General features: G+C 40.4%; 2 protein-coding genes across 7 annotated transcripts in view; one reads left to right on the top strand and one right to left on the bottom strand.

The window, feature by feature from the left end:
- JAKMIP2 (janus kinase and microtubule interacting protein 2) overlaps nt 1-12,905 on the top strand; it is a 201,811-nt gene that overhangs the window by 118,724 nt on the left and 70,182 nt on the right. For 5 of the 6 annotated variants that reach the window (XM_010383375.2, XM_010383376.2, XM_030927962.1 and 2 more), the window contains one exon: nt 5,452-5,949. In XM_010383375.2, coding sequence (XP_010381677.2) covers nt 5,452-5,949 — 498 coding nt within the window. Of the gene's footprint in view, nt 1-13; nt 136-5,451; nt 5,950-12,905 lie in introns of those variants that run through there. The other variant, XM_030927964.1, reaches the window with a different exon arrangement.
- LOC104678155 overlaps nt 4,888-12,905 on the bottom strand; it is a 109,238-nt gene continuing 101,220 nt past the window's right edge. The window contains exon 4 of the mRNA XM_010383373.2: nt 4,888-6,461. Coding sequence (XP_010381675.1) covers nt 6,420-6,461 — 42 coding nt within the window. The 3' untranslated portion in view covers nt 4,888-6,419. The remainder of the gene's footprint in view (nt 6,462-12,905) is intronic.

Genomic DNA, 12,905 nt, shown 5'->3' with positions numbered 1-12,905 from the left:
GTGTCCCAGCTTTTCCACAGGGCTTTTGATCCATTGCCTATGTCAATCATCACAATAGCCATATGAGAATGATATCAACAACCCCAGTTTACAGATGAGAAAATTGAGGCTGACAGAGGTGAAGCAAGGTTTCAGGTACAGACACAAGGTGTCCAAAGTTTCAGAGCAAACAAGGAGGTGTAGGATCTGACCTGGAGCCGGCTCCTGAGCCCGCAATGTACTTTAGTGAGTCTTCTTTACATTGTTCTTATGTAAAGACTGTTTCTCACTTTTCTCATCACAAATTGTGATGAAACAAAGACTTCCTACATCACAGAGCTGCCCAGGAGGTTAAATGCACTGATGTGTGTAAAGCCTATTTAGAAAGGTGCCTAACTCATATTAAACCCTCAATAAATGCTAGCTATTATATGGTTGAGCTGAAATTCTTCTCCATAAAACATATCCATGTATCAAAATTGGTTTCTTTCTTCTACTAAGTAATTTTCTTCATTTCAAAGTATTATCATCTTTATAATTTCATTGTTACTCAGGAATGGTTCATCATTTTGTATATTCATTTTAAGATTTATATTATGATATTTAAATCTATATCCTTAGTGGTACCATCTGCACTGCAAATAATTTTCAGAAAAATTTTATTGGCTTTCTTACCCCAAAATTTCAATCACATTGTTTGACTTTTCTTCAGAATAAAACACTTCTTCTAGACTTAAAAAGAAGCCATACCTAGAAATCCTGCAAAAAAAAAAAAATGTCAGTTTTCATGACAACCAAAATAAGTAAACATAAAAAAAAAGTCAAATGTTACTCAATTCATTTGAATTTTCTTTAGTTTTCATGGATTATTTTAAGGAATAGACAGTATTTGTTTTTGTTTTTGTCTTCAGTCTGGAATATATGTTTCATGCACCTGTATTTTTACTTTTTAAAAAACAATTTTCTTCATCTCCCCTTCAGTCCTCATGCAAAAGCTTTGAGTTAATAATTTGGGGTAAATGACAGAATTACAGGAAGCTACAATATGATGCCTCCAGAAAATTTGACACAAATAATTTTAGATCAAGGAGTATCTCCTACTATATCCAGTAATAATATTACCTTACACTTCATAGTACTTTATAGTTCAAGGTACTTTTCCATACACTATCTAGTTTAACCCTAAAAGTAACCCGGTTACAGACATTTTTAAGTATAATCAAAAATCCTCAGAAGGATAAAGCAACTTTCTTAGTGATAGCAAATGGTGAAACAGGAATACAAACCGAGGATTTCTTACCCTTTGTCCATTTTTACTACAGTTTTTCACTGTTCTCAGAAGAATGGCTAAAAGTTTCCCTTGTTAACCGCCAGCTGTTGCAGTCATGATACGGTTCCAGATGCCTAGTGTAAATGCATCCTGCAGAAATTGAAGATGACTAAATTCCTATCACTTGAGCTAAAGTAACTTTCCCAAGGTCTTCTATGGAAGGCAAATTATCAGAGTTTCTAAATCAGTAGAAAATAAGGCTTTTCCTTTCAAAAAACGCATTATCTAGAATAAGAATCAGCAAATTCTTTCTGTGACGGGTAAGAGAGTGAATATTTTAGGCGTTGTGGGCTAGACGGTCTGTGAAACTACTCAACTCTATTGTAGCATGAAAGCAGCCTTAAGCAATATGTAAATGAATGGCATGGCTGTGTCCCAATAAACTTTATTTATAAAAACAGGAGCAGGATGGATTTGACTCTTGGGCGGTAGTTTGCCCACCCCAATCTAGAAGATGCCCACTTCCACTCTAGAAAGATGCAGAGTAAGACCTAGATTGTCCTTATTGAAGCACCAAGAGAAGCATCTAGCAGAGAGAAGTGAATATTCTTATATGTTAGGGTTTTGTTTTGTTGTCATTTTATACTGGGAAGGGGTTGAGGAGGGGCTGATCTGGTAACCCTGCAAGTCTGTATTCTCTAAACTGTATGACAGAAAATATTATTCTTGCTTCTGGCTAGGGGCCTAGCCAGAGAGATATAATGGCATACATCCTTTAATTCCACACATGCCACCTGGTTTCTTATATTTTGTTCTAGGAGCCACTGGGTACACAAAGATGAGGATGCCTCACTGGTAACCTTCTAAAAGTTAACAGTCTCAGGTAGGGGTAGAAGAGGAGGTGATGAGGACAGACAAGTGGGCAAAAAAAAAATGCAAAGAAAACTGAAAACCACTAGTAAGGAGGTGTTTCAAAAATATACTGAGAAGACAAAGGTAGGAGAAATGAACTTTATCCTGGGTGAGTAGGGTGGCATGACAGGAGAGGATGACATCTAGCCAGGCCATGAGAAATGTGAGGATCCCAAAAGGAGCTGATGGAAGCATAAGTCAGGAAGAAGAAACTGTCAGCATATGAGAACGAGAGGCAGGGCATATGCAGAAAATAATATAACCCCTCTCCTACCTGGAGCACGGGACAGGTGAGGAGACAGAGAGGGAGAAGTAGGAGCTGGAAATCCAACCAAACCTTCCTGGGAGCCTGAAAGGTGAAGCTGAGCTGTTAGATTTTATTCCACAACATAAAAGAGCCTGCGTGGTTTTGAGCAGACACATTAGTAAGACAAGAACTGAGCTTTACTAAGAGAATATCACCAGTAGCGTGGGGAAAGCTAGGTTCACCAAATGAATGTCTAAGAACTCCAGAGCAACACTGTCCAAGAAAAATATAATGTGAACCACAAATGCAAGCCATATCTGTGATTTTAAAATTTCTTGTTAGCTGCAATTTTAAACAGTAAAAAGAAACAGAATCCGTTGTAATAATATTGTTTAGTATAATTTATCCAAAACATTATAGTTTCAATGTGTAATCAATATAAAAGTGATAAGTGAGATATTTTACATTCTTTACCTCACACTAAGTCTTCGAAATCCAGAGTATATTTTATATGGAGAGAAAATCTCAGTTCAAATTTGCAGTATGGTAACTAGTGGGCGCCACATAGGACAGCACAGGTCTAGAGCCTAAGAGAGAAGAGGCCTCCACGGAGGGACTATAGGTGTAAGCTGGAGGTGAGATCAGAGGATGGTTGTTTGAGGATGCCTGGCTGCTTATTTCACCAAGTCCCCTTGTGCCCCAACCTCTAAAGAATAACCATCATAGGAATAATTGCTGTGCCTTTAAAAATAAACTGTTCATAAAATACTATGCAAACTTAGAAAATACTGTTCTAGCTAAAGGTAGGTAAACTATTAAAGTGAGTAAAATCTCAGACACTGTATATTAGTCAGGGTTCTCTAGAGGGACAGAACTAATAGGATAGATTATATATATAAAGGGAGGTTTATTAACGAGTATTGACTTACACGATCATAAGGTCCCACAATAGGCCATCTGCAAGCTGAGGAGCAAGGAAGCTAGTTCGAGTCCCAAAGGTGAAGAACTTGGAGTTCGATATTCAAGGGCAGGAAGCATCCAGGACAGGAGAAAGATGTAGGCTGAGAGGCTAAGCCAGTCTAGTCTTTTCACCTTCTTCTCCCTGCCTTTATTCTGGCTGCACTCGCAGCTGATTAGAATGTGCCCACCCAGACTGATGGTGGGTCTGCCTTTCCCAGTCCACTGACTCAAACATTAATCTCCTTTAGCAACATCCTCACAAACACACCCAGAAACAATACTTTTCATCTTTCAATCCAATCAAGTTGACACTCAGTATTAACCATCACAGACACTTTATATTATAATGGTTACAATATGGAGTCTCAATCTTAAGATTTTTCAGCTGGAGAGGTTCTTAACTATTATTTTGTAAAACCCTCCAATTTTACAAATGGTGGAGACTCAATATCACTCAACTAGCTATTACTCCTGGGACTCCCCAGTTTTCTTCCCTTTCTCTTTTTTTTTTTTTTTTAACTTTTATTTATTTACTTATTTATTTATTTGAGACGGAATCTCACTCTGTCTCCCAGGCTGGAGTGCAATGGTGCAAACTTGGCTCACTGTAACCTCCGCCTCCTGGGTTGAAGTGACTCTTCTGCCTCAACCTTCCCAAGTATCTGGGACTACAGGTGCCTGCCACCATGCCCAGCCAATTTTTGTATTTTTAGTGGAGACGGAGTTTCACCATGTTGGCCAAGCTAGTCTCGAACTCCTGACCTCAGGTGATCCACTTGCTTCAGCCTCCCAAAGTGCTGGGATTACAGATGTGAGTCACTGCGCCTGGCCCCCTTTTTCTAGATTACTCTGTGTATGTGTATGTGTGCATGCGGGGGTTGTGTGTATGACAGACAGAGGAGACAGAGACAGAGACAAGCAGCAGAGATGAAGTGGGGGATGAGGACAGCAGAACAGGATCACGGAGAGGCTTTTTCAAGACACAAATGTCTGGGCCCCACCTGATCTACTGAATCAGAGACTCACATCTAGATTAGATCAATAGGCACTGCCATTGCTAATCTACAAGGAGGCCTATATTATCACCAGAAATTTAGCAAACCATGGAATAGTTTTAAACCAGAATTCCTGAGAGGTGAAAAGCTCATTTGAAATATTTTACCAAACTACTTGGAGTGTTGGCTTGCAGGGGCAGGAAGGGAGGAGGAGGAGTGAGAGTGAAAAGGGACTCAAAGAGTCATTCATGGCGCATTCAGAAATAACAATGGTCACTAAAGTCCTTCATCAGAGAGAGGACCCAATGATCTGCAGTTTTGTTGTTGTTGGTGGTGTTTTGTGTGTGTGTGTGTATGTGTGTGTGCGTGTGTGTAAAATTTGGGGATGAAACTAACCTGCCATACTAACAAAGGTAAGGTTGAGGCTATTATCAACTGTCTTCATTTTTCACCTCCTTAGCAGCAGCAGCATCCCTTCAAAAAAAAAAAAAAAAAAAAAGAGGGAGGGGGATGCTCAATAATATCACTTTAGGCACTAATTTATTAGGCTGATGACAATATCAAACTGTGAGCTATTCTAAGACACACATTTATCAGTTTGGATCTAGCTAGGGTTGTGTAGTCTAAAAAGTTCTCCAGGTGATCTGTATTGCAATCTTCCCCGTAAAGGGGAAAACCATGACTGCGATACTTCCTAATATTAATGCGTATACCAATCACATGGGCATTTGTTAAAATGCGCATTCTGAGTCATAGATCTGGGGCTAAGCCAGGGATTCTGTGCTTCTAGCATGCTTTCCAGGTGATACCAAGGCTGCTTGTCTGCAGACCACACATTGCATAGTAAGGCCCCAGAACATCAAATATTCATCTGAACAAAGTAATTTAAATATCCTCAGGTAATTCTGCCTTTTACACACTGTATTCCCAGCTTCAAGGCCTGTAGTTCTTTTTTCTCAGAGGGCCTGGAATTGGAAAAGAGATGAGGAATTAAGAGATCACAGCGGCCTGAGCTGCAAATCCTGCCTAGGAGCACACCTGTCCTTTGAGGCTCATTTCTCTTCATCCTTTTGCCTCTCTGTTTTTAGGTATCAAAGCTTGAAAGAGAGAAGACTCAAGAAGCGAAGAGGATTCGTGAGCTGGAGCAGCGCAAGCACACGGTGCTGGTGACAGAACTCAAAGCCAAGCTCCATGAGGAGAAGATGAAGGAGCTGCAGGCTGTGAGGGAGAACCTTATCAAGCAGCACGAGCAGGAGATGTCAAGGACGGTGAAGGTGCGTGATGGAGAGATCCAGAGGCTCAAGTCTGCTCTCTGTGCTCTCCGTGACGGCAGCAGTGACAAAGTAAGGACAGCGCTCACCATTGAGGCCCGGGAAGAGGCCCGGAAACTGTTTGATGCAGAGCGTCTTAAGCTCTTACAGGAAATTGCGGACCTGAAAACGGCCAAGAAGCAGGTGGACGAGGCTCTGAGCAATATGATCCAAGCAGATAAAATCAAGGCTGGGGACCTTCGGAGTGAGCATCAGTCCCACCAAGAAGCCATCTCGAAGATCAAGTGGGAGTCGGAGCGGGATATTCGGAGGCTGGTTAGTACAGTAATCCCATCAGACCCATGTAGAACCCATCTCTTCCAGGTTTCAGAGTGCTGTGGGATTTGCTTCTTCGTGTGTTTTCTTGTCAGTGGATTGTAAACAGTGCCTACCTTTTGTCCAGTGCTCTATCCAAGATAGCTCAGTATGGAGGTAGGTAGATCAATAGAGAGATATGCTCCGGCCAAAATTGATATTGTAAAGTGTAAGAGATTTTGGAAATCACCTTTCTCATAAAAACTGCATTCTCCAAGGACCGTATATACAGAAAGTATCTCCAAGGACCATATATATGGAAAGGACTCCTGTTTTCTTAGATATTTATAAAAATATTATAAATCATGGATTCTTCTAAAGTCAGCATGTTTTTGTGGGCTTTTCCTTTACAGAGTTTTATTGTTTCTTTGTTTGTTTTTATAGAGGGTAGGAGAAGTTTCTATGACTTTCATGATGTCTGAAAACGGCAGCTACTGAGAACATCTTGAGTCTTTTTTTTCCAAAAACCGTGACTGAAAAAAGATACAAAACTATAAAATCCCGAGTCGTTTTAAACATAGATATTTTTCCCAAAGTATACAGGAGTCATTTAAAACAGGAGCCATTATAATTTTTAAATTGTCATCCCTAAGTAGGTTGTTTGCTCTTTATAGTTTCCAAGACTTACCTCAGCCCCTGCAGAGTTGGTCTTTCCTTCTAACGTGTTTGACCAAAAACCGGATAGGCCTCTCACTATGCTTAACTATAATACAAATATAATTATCACACGAAAATTAAATGTCCTAGGTTGACCTTGTTTAATTATTTTAGACCAAAAAAATTTATGTTCCTCTGCATTCAGATGTTTAGCATCTGTTACATCTTACTTTAATGTTATCACATCAACTCTCACCTGTTAGAATGTACTTTATGTTTCTCTGGAAGTAAGGTTTTTTTTTTTAAGGAAAAACTACACTTTTACTTTTTTGTCTTCCAGTTCTAAGCAATTACTTTCTGAGAATTCTAATTATGTTTCTTGGGTGATATCTCTAGGCTTTTAATTTTAAGTTCAAAGTGGTTACCACAGAGCATTTTTAAAAGTTAATGTTTAATTTTCTTTGTGCTGCAATACAGTGTAACTGTAAAATATTGCCTTTACCACATTTTCTGAATTCTTTATGTCTACTCATTCTATTGTACTGTTTGACAATAAAGACCAAACACAGTGCAGAAATATTGGTCTCTGCCCTGCCTTTGGTTTTTGAAACCACAGTGGCTGATGAAGAAAGAATCAGGACTTCGAACTCTGGAGTTGGCAGGTAAGTATCCAATGAAAAGGCAGCTTTGCATTAAGTATTTTCATTTGTTGACGGTTTTCAATATAAAATCTATAAGTATATCCACTTGATCTGCTAACTTTTTCCACGACTGCCTTTCACTGGCATATTGCTGAAGTAGGCATGAAATCCCTCTTAATAGCAACGTGAAGGGAAGAGGCCAAGATGGCCGGATAGAAACAGCTCAGGTCTGCAGCTCCCAGCGAGACCAACACAGAAGGCAGGTTATTTCTGTTTTTCCAATCGAGGTACCCAGTTCATCTCACTGGGACGGGTTTGGCAGTGGGTGCGACCCACAGAGAACGAGCAGAAGCAGGGTGGGGCGTCGCTTCATGTGGGAAGTGCATGCAGCCAGGGGACCTCCTTCCCCCAGCAAAGGGAAGCAGTGAGAGACTGTGCTACCTGCCCAAGGTACTACGCTTTTCCCATGGATATTTGCGATCCACGGATCAGCACATTCCCTCATGAGCCTACACCACCAGGGCCCTGGGTTTCAAGCACAAATCTGGGCAGCTGTTTGAGCAGGCACTGAGCTGCAGGATTTTCTTTTTTTCATACTCCAGCGGCGCCTGGAACTCCAATGAGTCAGGACCACCGTCCAATCTCCTGGAAAGGGGACTGAAGCCAGGGAGCCAAGCAGTCTCACACAGCGGGTCCCAGTCCCACTCCCATGTTCCCATGGAACCCAGCAAGCTAAGAACCACTGGCTTGAAATTCTCACTGCCAGCACAGCAGTCTAGAGTCGGCCTGGGATGATCGAGTTTGGTCGGGGGAGGAGTGACCATCATTACTGTGGCTTTAGTTGGCAGTTTTCCCCTGACAGTGGTAATGAGACTGAGAGTTTTTTTGGATTGGGTGGAATTCACCAGAGGGGCTGTGGCCAGACTGCTTCTCTAGAGTCCTCCCCAGTAGTTAAGGTCTGTCTGCAGGAAATCCAGCAGCTCCATTCAGGGGCTTACAGACAGGACTGTCATCTCCCTGGAGCACAGCACTTGAGGGGAAGGGCGGCTGTGGTAGCAGCTTCAGCGGATTTAATCTTTCCTGCCTGCCAGCTCTGAAGAGAGTGGCTGATCCTAATAGGGGAGGTTCTCCCAGCACAGCACACCAGCTCTGCTAAGGGACAGACTGCCTCCTCAAGTGGGCTCCTGAGCCCTGTGCCTCCTGACTGGGAGAGACCTCCCAGCAGGGGCCGACAGACACCTCATACAGGAGAGCTCTGGCTGGCATCAGGCCAGTCCCCCTCTAAGATGAAACTTCCAGAGGAAGGAGCAGGCAGCAATCTTGGCTGTTCTGCAGTCTCTCCACTGGTGGTACGTAGGCAGTAAGGGTCTGGAGTGGACCTCCAGCAAACTCCAGCAGACCTACAGAAGAAAGGCCTGTTTGAAGAAAAACAAATAACAACAAACAAAACTAAAAAAGCAACAACAACATCAACAAAAAGACCCTCCCACAAAAACCCCATCCAAATGTCATCAGCCTCAAAGATCAAAGGTAGAGAAATCCACAAAGATGAGAAAAAAACAGTGCAAAAACACTGAAAATTCCAAAAGCCAGAATGCCTCTTCTCCTCCAAATGATCACAACAACTGTCCAGCAAAGGCACAGAACTGGTTGGAGGATGAGATGGACAAGTTGACAGAAGTAAATTTCAGAAGGTCAGTAAATAACAAATACCTGTGAGCTAAAGGAGCATGTTCTAACCCAATGCAAGGAAGCTAAGAACCTTGATAAAAGGTTACAGGAACTGCTAACTAGAATACCCAGTTTAGAGAGAAACATAAATGACCTGATGGAGGTGAAGAACACAGCACAAGAACTTCGTGAAGCATACACAAGTATGGATAGCCAAATTGACCAAGCAGAAGAAAGAATGTCAGAGTTTGAAAACCATCTGCTGAAATAAGGTATGCAGACAAGATTAGAGAAAAAAAAAGGAATGAACAAAGCCTCCAAGAAATACGGGACTATGTTAAAAGACTGAACCCACAATTGACTGCAGTACCTGAAAGAGATGGGGAGAATGGAACCAAGTTGGAAAACACACTTGAGGATATTATCCAGTAGAACTTCTCCAACCTAGCAAGACAGGCCAACATTCAAATTCAGGAAATACAGAGAACACCACTAAGATCCTCCTTGAGAAGATCAACCCCAAGACACATAATCATTAGAGTCTCCAAGGTTAAAATGAAAGAAACAATGTTAAGGGCAGCCAAGGGGAAAGGCCAGGTCACCTACAAAGGAAGCCCATCAGACGACCAGCAGATCTCTCAGCAGAAACCCTACAAGCCAGAAGAGAGTAGGGGCCAATAGTCAACATTCTTAAAGAAAATAATTTTCAACCCAGAATTTCATATCCAGCCAAACTAAGCTTCATAAGTGAAGGAGAAATGAAATCATTTCCAGACAAGCAAATATTTTATCACCACCAGGCCAGCTTTGCAAGAGCTCCTGAAGGAGGCACTAAATATGGAAAGAAAAAACCAGTACTTGCCACTGCAAAAACACACCAAAATATAAAGACCAATGACACTATGAAGAAACTGCATCAACTAGTGTGCAAAATAACCAGCTAGCATCATAATGACAGGATCAAATTCACACATAACAATATTAACCTTAAATGTAAATGGGCTAAATGCCCCAATTAAAAGACACGGGCTGGCAAATTGGATAAAAATTCAAGACCCATCGGCGTGCTGTATTCAGGAGACCCATCTCACGTGCAAAGACACACGTAAGCTTAAAATAAAAGGATGGAGGAAAATTTACCAAGCAAATGGGAAGCAAAAAAAAAAAAAAAAAAAAAACAGGGGTTGCAGTCCTAGCCTCTGATAAAACAGACTTTAAACCAACAAAGATCAAAAAGACAAAGAAGGGCATTACATAATGGTAAAAGGATCAATTCAACAAGAGCTAACTAACCTAAATATATATGCACCCAATACAGGAGCACCCAGATTCATAAAACAAGTTCTTAGAGATCTACAAAGAGACTTAGACTCCTACACAATAATAGTGGGAGACTTTAACACCCCACTGTCCATATTAGACAGATCAATGAGATAGAAAAATAACAAGAGTGTTCAGGACTTTGAACTCAGCTCTGGATCAAGTGTGCCTAGTATAACAGAACTCTCTATTCCAGGTCAACATTCAACATAATACACATTCTTCTCATGCCGCACTTATTCTAAAGTCAACCACATAATTGGAAGTAAAACACTCCTCGGCAAATGCAAAAGAACTGAAATCACAACACACAGTCTCTCAGACCACAGTGCAAACAAATTAGAACTCAGGATTAAGAAACTTATTCAAATCCACACAACTACATGGAAATCAAACAACCTGCTCCTGAATGACTACTGGGTAAATAACAAAATTAAGGCAGAAATCAAGAAGTTCTTTGAAAACAATGAGAACAAACAGACAATGTACCATAATCTCTGGGGCACAACTAAAGCAGTGTTTAGAAGGAAATTTGTAGCACTAAATTCCCACATCAGAAAGATGGAAGGATCTAAAATCAACACCCTAACATCACAATTAAAAGAACTAGAGAAGAAAGGGCAAACAAATACAAAAGCTAGCAGAAGACAAGAAATAACTAAGATCAGAGCAGAACTGAAGGAGATAAAGACACAAAAAAAACCCTTGAAAAAATCAATGAATCCAGGAGCTGGTTTTTTGAAAAAATTAACAAAACAGACCACTAACTAGACTAATAAAGAAGAAAAGAGCATGCCAAATAGACACAATAAAAAATTATAAAGGAGCTATCACCACTAACCCCATAGAAGTACAAACTACCATCAGAGAATACTATGAACGCCTCTACACAAATAAACTAGAAAATCTAGAAGAAATGGATAAATTCCTGGACACATACACCCTCCCAAGACTAAACCAGGAAGAAGTCGAATCCCTGAATAGACCAATAACAAGTTCTGAAATAGAGGCAGTAATTAATAGCCTACCAACAAAAAAAGCCCAGGACCAGACAGATTCATAGCCAAATTCTACCAGAAGTACAAGGAGGAGCTGGTACCATTCCTTCTGAAACTATTCCAAACAATTTAAAAGGAGGGACTCCTCCCTAACTCATTTTATGGGGCCAGCATCATCCTGATACCAAAACCTAGCAGAGACAACAAATAAAGAAAATTTTAGGCCAATATCCCTGATGAACATCGATGTGAAAATTCTCAGTAAAATACTGACAAACCAAATCCAGCAGCACATCAAAAAGCTTATCCACCAGGATCAAGTCAGCTTCATCCCTGGGATGCAAGGCTGGTTCAACATATGCAAATCAATAAATGTAATCCATCCAATAAATGTAAACCACTGACTAAAACTACATGATTATCTCAATAGATGCAGAAAGGGCCTTCAATAAAATTTGACATCCCTTCATGTTAAAAATTCTCAATAAACTAGATACTGATGGAACAAACCTCAAAATAATAAGAGCTATTTATGACAAACCCATAGCCAATATCATACTGAACGGACAAAAGCTGGAAACATTCCCTTTGAAAACCAGCACAAGACAAGGATACCCTCTCTCACCACTCCTAGTCAACATAGTATTGGAAGCTCTGACCAGGGTAATCGGGCAAGAGAAAGAAATCAAGCGTATTCAAATAGGAAGAGAAGAAGTCAAATTATCTCTGTTTGCAGATGACGTGATTCTATATTTAGAAATCCCCATCATCTCAGCCCAAAACTCCTTAAGCTGATAAGCAACTTCAGCAAAGTCTCAGGATACAAAAATCAATGTGCAAAAATCACAAACATTCCTATACACCAACAATAGACAAGCAGAGAGCCGAATCCTGAATAAACTCCCATTCACAGTTGCTACAAAGAGAATAAAATACCTAGGAATACAGCTTAAAAGGTACATGAAGGACATCTTCAAGGAGAACCACAAACCATTGCTCAAGGAAATAAGAGAGGACACAAACAAGTGGAAAAACATTCCATCCTCATGGATAGGAAGAATCATCATCATGAAAATGTCCATAGTGCCCAAAGTAATGTATAGATCAACACTATTCTCATCAAACTATCATTGACACTCTTCACAGAATTTAAAAAAAAAAAAAAAAGTACTTTAAATTTCATATGGAACCAAAAAGAGCCTGTATAGCCAAGACAATCATAAGTAAAAAGAACAGAGCTGGAGGCATCACACTACCTGACTTCAAACTCTACTACAAGGCTACAGTAACTAAAACAAGATAGTACTGGTACCAAAACAGATATATAGACCAATGGAACAGAAGAAAGGCCTCAGAAATAACACCCCACATCTACAACCACCTGATCTTCGACAAACCTGACAAAAACAAGCAGTGAGGAAAGGATTCCCTACTTAATACACGGTGCTGGGAAAACTGGCTAGACATATGCAGAAAACTGAAACTGGACCCCTTCATTACACCTTATACAAAAATCAACTCAAGATGGCTTAAAGACTTAAATGTAAAACCCCAAACCATACAAACCTTAAAAGTAAACCTAGGCAGTACCATTCAGGACATAGGCATGGGCAAAGACTTCATGATGAAAACACCAAAAGTAATTGCAACAATTGGCAAAATTGGCAAATAGGATCTATTTAAACTAAAG

The sequence above is a fragment of the Rhinopithecus roxellana genome, chromosome 3, assembly GCF_007565055.1.
Source record: "Rhinopithecus roxellana isolate Shanxi Qingling chromosome 3, ASM756505v1, whole genome shotgun sequence".
NCBI lineage: Eukaryota > Metazoa > Chordata > Mammalia > Primates > Cercopithecidae > Rhinopithecus > Rhinopithecus roxellana.
The sequence above is the reverse complement of the archived record's forward strand: the minus strand, read 5'-3'. Positions and strand labels throughout refer to the sequence as shown.